This window comes from Pempheris klunzingeri, chromosome 4, assembly GCF_042242105.1.
Source record: "Pempheris klunzingeri isolate RE-2024b chromosome 4, fPemKlu1.hap1, whole genome shotgun sequence".
Lineage (NCBI taxonomy): Eukaryota > Metazoa > Chordata > Actinopteri > Acropomatiformes > Pempheridae > Pempheris > Pempheris klunzingeri.
Window position 1 is genome coordinate 8,579,445 of NC_092015.1, and position 3,419 is coordinate 8,582,863.

At 46.4% G+C, this 3,419-nt stretch overlaps 1 protein-coding gene across 1 annotated transcript; it reads left to right on the forward strand.

Annotated features, from left to right (window-relative positions):
* Positions 1-2,510: 2,510 nt before the first annotated feature.
* Positions 2,511-3,198, forward strand: dusp14 (dual specificity phosphatase 14). The gene has a single exon (XM_070829764.1). It carries the CDS (start codon positions 2,514-2,516, stop codon positions 3,141-3,143), a length of 630 nt encoding a protein of 209 aa, XP_070685865.1. The 5' UTR covers positions 2,511-2,513; the 3' UTR covers positions 3,144-3,198.
* Positions 3,199-3,419: the final 221 nt, after the last annotated feature.

Here is a 3,419-nt window from a genome sequence, read left to right on the forward strand (position 1 = left end):
TTTTCACACACAGTTATTTTCTTCAATTTTTAGTATAAATATATGGATTAGTGCACCTTTAACTGCTCCTAGAAGCCACTACTGCATCCACGTCGTTACTGGTGGACCAGAGCCAGGTAATCATCCGAACAAACAGGAAGTATTAACACAATGTGAGTGTGAATAATGAAGTTCAGTCTGTTTAATTATCAGGCCATAGTTGCTGTCGGATCATTTTAAAACCTAATGATCACCATTTTACTTTTGTTTCTCAAAACGAGTACTGTTAGCGTTGTGTTAAGGGCTGCAGCTAACAGTTATTTTCATTATTGATTATCAGTTAACCTGCTAATAGTTTTCTGGACAAATCAATGAAATATTTAGTCTGTAAATTGGAAACATGATCCCTAGAGCCCAAGTTGACTGTTCAGAGCCCAAAGATAATCCGTTTACTGTAACACAAGACAAGGAAAAGAAGCAAATCCTCACTTAAAAAAGCTTAAAAAGCTTGAAAGTGACTCCGACAGTTAAATCTTACATCAACCATGTGCAACAATGAATTTTCTCTCACTGAGTTATTGTGTCGTATATGATGCATCAGTGCTGCTCTGATGTTTTTCACACCTTATGTGTGGTGTGATGCGGTTTGATGGTATCACTCGCCTCCCAGAGTCTGGATCTCCGTATCTGTTGTCTCATCACCAGCAGCGACCAGTGTGGAGGAATCGGCTGCACCACCACACAAGCATGGCAACCATTTCAGAGGCAAAGTGCAGGCAGACTGGCAACCAGGCCGACAGGGCGACTGGCAACCAGGAGCAATCCCTGGAGGGGGGAGAGTGTTGTGTTAGCCTTTGATCATTTTTTTTTTTTTTTTTTTGGAAAGAGAGGCAGACCATGCTGAAGTGGCAAAGCTGGGATCGATAGGAGGAGAGAGGATGGTGAGGAGATTAATTTCTTTTTTTTTTTTGGTAGTTGGAAGGTGACTATGAAGAGAGGAAGCTCCAAACCCTTCAGCGGATGAGAATGAGCATGTAAAAACAATATTCCTATTTGTATTACATACTTAAGTTACAATTTACATATAAATCTAGGTAATAAAACCACTCAAACTGAGGTTAAAGCCTTGAAAGAACATGTTTTTTTCATGCGTCATATAGGTAGACAGTGACAGCAGACTTGTTTTATTTTGGTCTTTAGTGACGCAGCACTTAAAGTAGTGGTTCCCAACCTTTTTGCTTTGTGACTCATTAAAACAAAAGCATTATCTACCTGTTAGCTTCCATCACCAGCCGCGACCATATGAGCCATTTATCATGCAGATGTATTTAAATTCATGTCGCTGATAACAATGTGACTAGAAGAATCTCGATCCGTCCCTGCAGTCTCTTTGCAGGTGACAGCAGGTGATCAGCTGGGTTTTTTTTCTCTGCAGGTTGAATTGCAGTTTAAAGCAGTTGACCCGTGTGTCTTGTTAACCAGACTGTAGCAGAGAATGAAAGAAAAAGACCTGCCGGCCAGACTGGTACACATGGTGTGGATGACGCACGACAAGAGCAACAGTGTGTGCAGGAGCGCCTGGAGCTGTAGGCTCTGCTATTTCCAGCGTGTACAGTGCAGCCAGAAATGTCACATTACAGTTCCCATAATATATTTTTTCATCATGATCTGTAACATGTTTCTCTCTGTTTATGTTCATAAACAGGAGATGATTTTAATCTGCCAAAATGTGAAACATAAGAAGAACTTAAATTTCTTGCTGAAATGAAGTGTATTATCGGCACACTTCGGTGTGATCACACAGGGTGCAGTTACTTTCCGTGGTGCCATTTGGTGGCATCCAAAACAACATTAACAGCAGCAAAAGCCAGAGAGATGAGAGATGTAATCTGTATGTGAGGGCTGTGGATGGATGAACATGAGATGAGGTGAGTGTGTGCCTCCAGGGGGTCTGTGCTCACATGGCGGAGGGAGGCACGTCTCCGTGTGCAGCACCGAGGCCATTCGACCTGAATGTAGGGAAACATACAGTAGAGATAAGCTGAGATATGCACACTTTTCATGTGCCTGTTGATACGTGAAAAAACCTTTGACGTAATTGTAAAGTGAACACTGCGGATCAGTGGGTCATCGCCTCACAGCAGCGTGTTTTAGAAAGTCAACTGTTAGTGATTGATCTTAAATTGTTTAGTGTGTTTAGACAGAGTCAGGCTGCAGAACAACATTTCCACGGAAACGACCGTCTCAGCACAATGACGTCCAAAAAAAGAAAAAAGACAGGACTGGAGTGCTCTTGTTTTAGAGTCTTTGCAAACAGCAGTGATGTTACTCGTCCTTGTGAAGTGTTTGTATGTTTGTCAGCTTGAGTGCTCAGCCTGAAGTGAAATAGAAAAATGTTTAATTTAGATTGAATGTGAAATCTGTTTGTGTGTTACAGGAACTGTCTGGCTGGCCTCGCTGCACTATGACTCTGAGCTCCTGAAGATTTTGCTATTTTGAAACATATTCTCTCTTGAAGCCCACTTGATTTCTCGATGGGTTCCCGCAGCCAAGGCTTCTTCCACCACCACCACCACCACCGCAGCTCCATGGTGCCCACTGTGGTGCCGAGGCTGCTGCCTGAGAATGGCAGCCTGCTTGGGGGCATCGCACAAATCACCCCCAACCTCTTCCTCAGCAGGGGGAACGTGGCATCCAACCGCAGCCTGCTGCTGTCCAAAGGCATCACCTGTGTGGTCAACGCCACCATCGAGCTCCCCAACTTCAACTGGCCTCACATGGAGTATGTAAAGGTCCCTCTGGCGGACATGCCCCACTCCCCCATCTCCTTGTACTTCGACACCGTGGCTGATAAGATCCACAGCGTGGGACGAAAGCGAGGGGCAGTGCTGGTGCACTGCGCAGCGGGGGTGAGCCGCTCAGCCTCTCTGTGCCTGGCGTACCTCATGAAGTATCACCGTGTCTCTCTGGCCGAGGCCCACGCCTGGGTCAAAGCCCGCCGCCCCGTCATCAGGCCTAATGGCGGCTTCTGGCGCCAGCTCATCGAGTATGAGAGGAAGCTGTTTGGTAGAAACTCTGTAAAGATGGTGCAGACGCCGTACGGGGTCATTCCTGATGTTTATGAGAGGGACCGCAGGAGCCTGGCTCCTTACTGGGGCCTGTGAGGGAGGCTATGCCCACCGTCCACAGAGAGGGATCGTGGAGGAACCTCCTGCCCTCCTGGACTGCAGGTTCCTGCGTGTTCAGGACGGGCCAAGTGAGACGCGTGCGAGTGTACATGTGTGTGAAGCTTATTTAATGAATACTGGTGCATTTGGACAGGAGGGAGTCGAACCAAACGCTGGCTGTTGATGGAGCCGCTGTCCGTCCAACCAGTTGCCTCCGTTTAGTCTTTGAGTGGGAGCAAGGCGACTTCAAGCCCAAAATCCTTAGGACCAAAG

Coding starts and splice junctions, on each gene's coding strand:
- dusp14 (XM_070829764.1), top strand. CDS start 2,514: ATGGGTTCCCGCAGCCAAGGCTTCTTCCACCACCACCACCACCACCGC.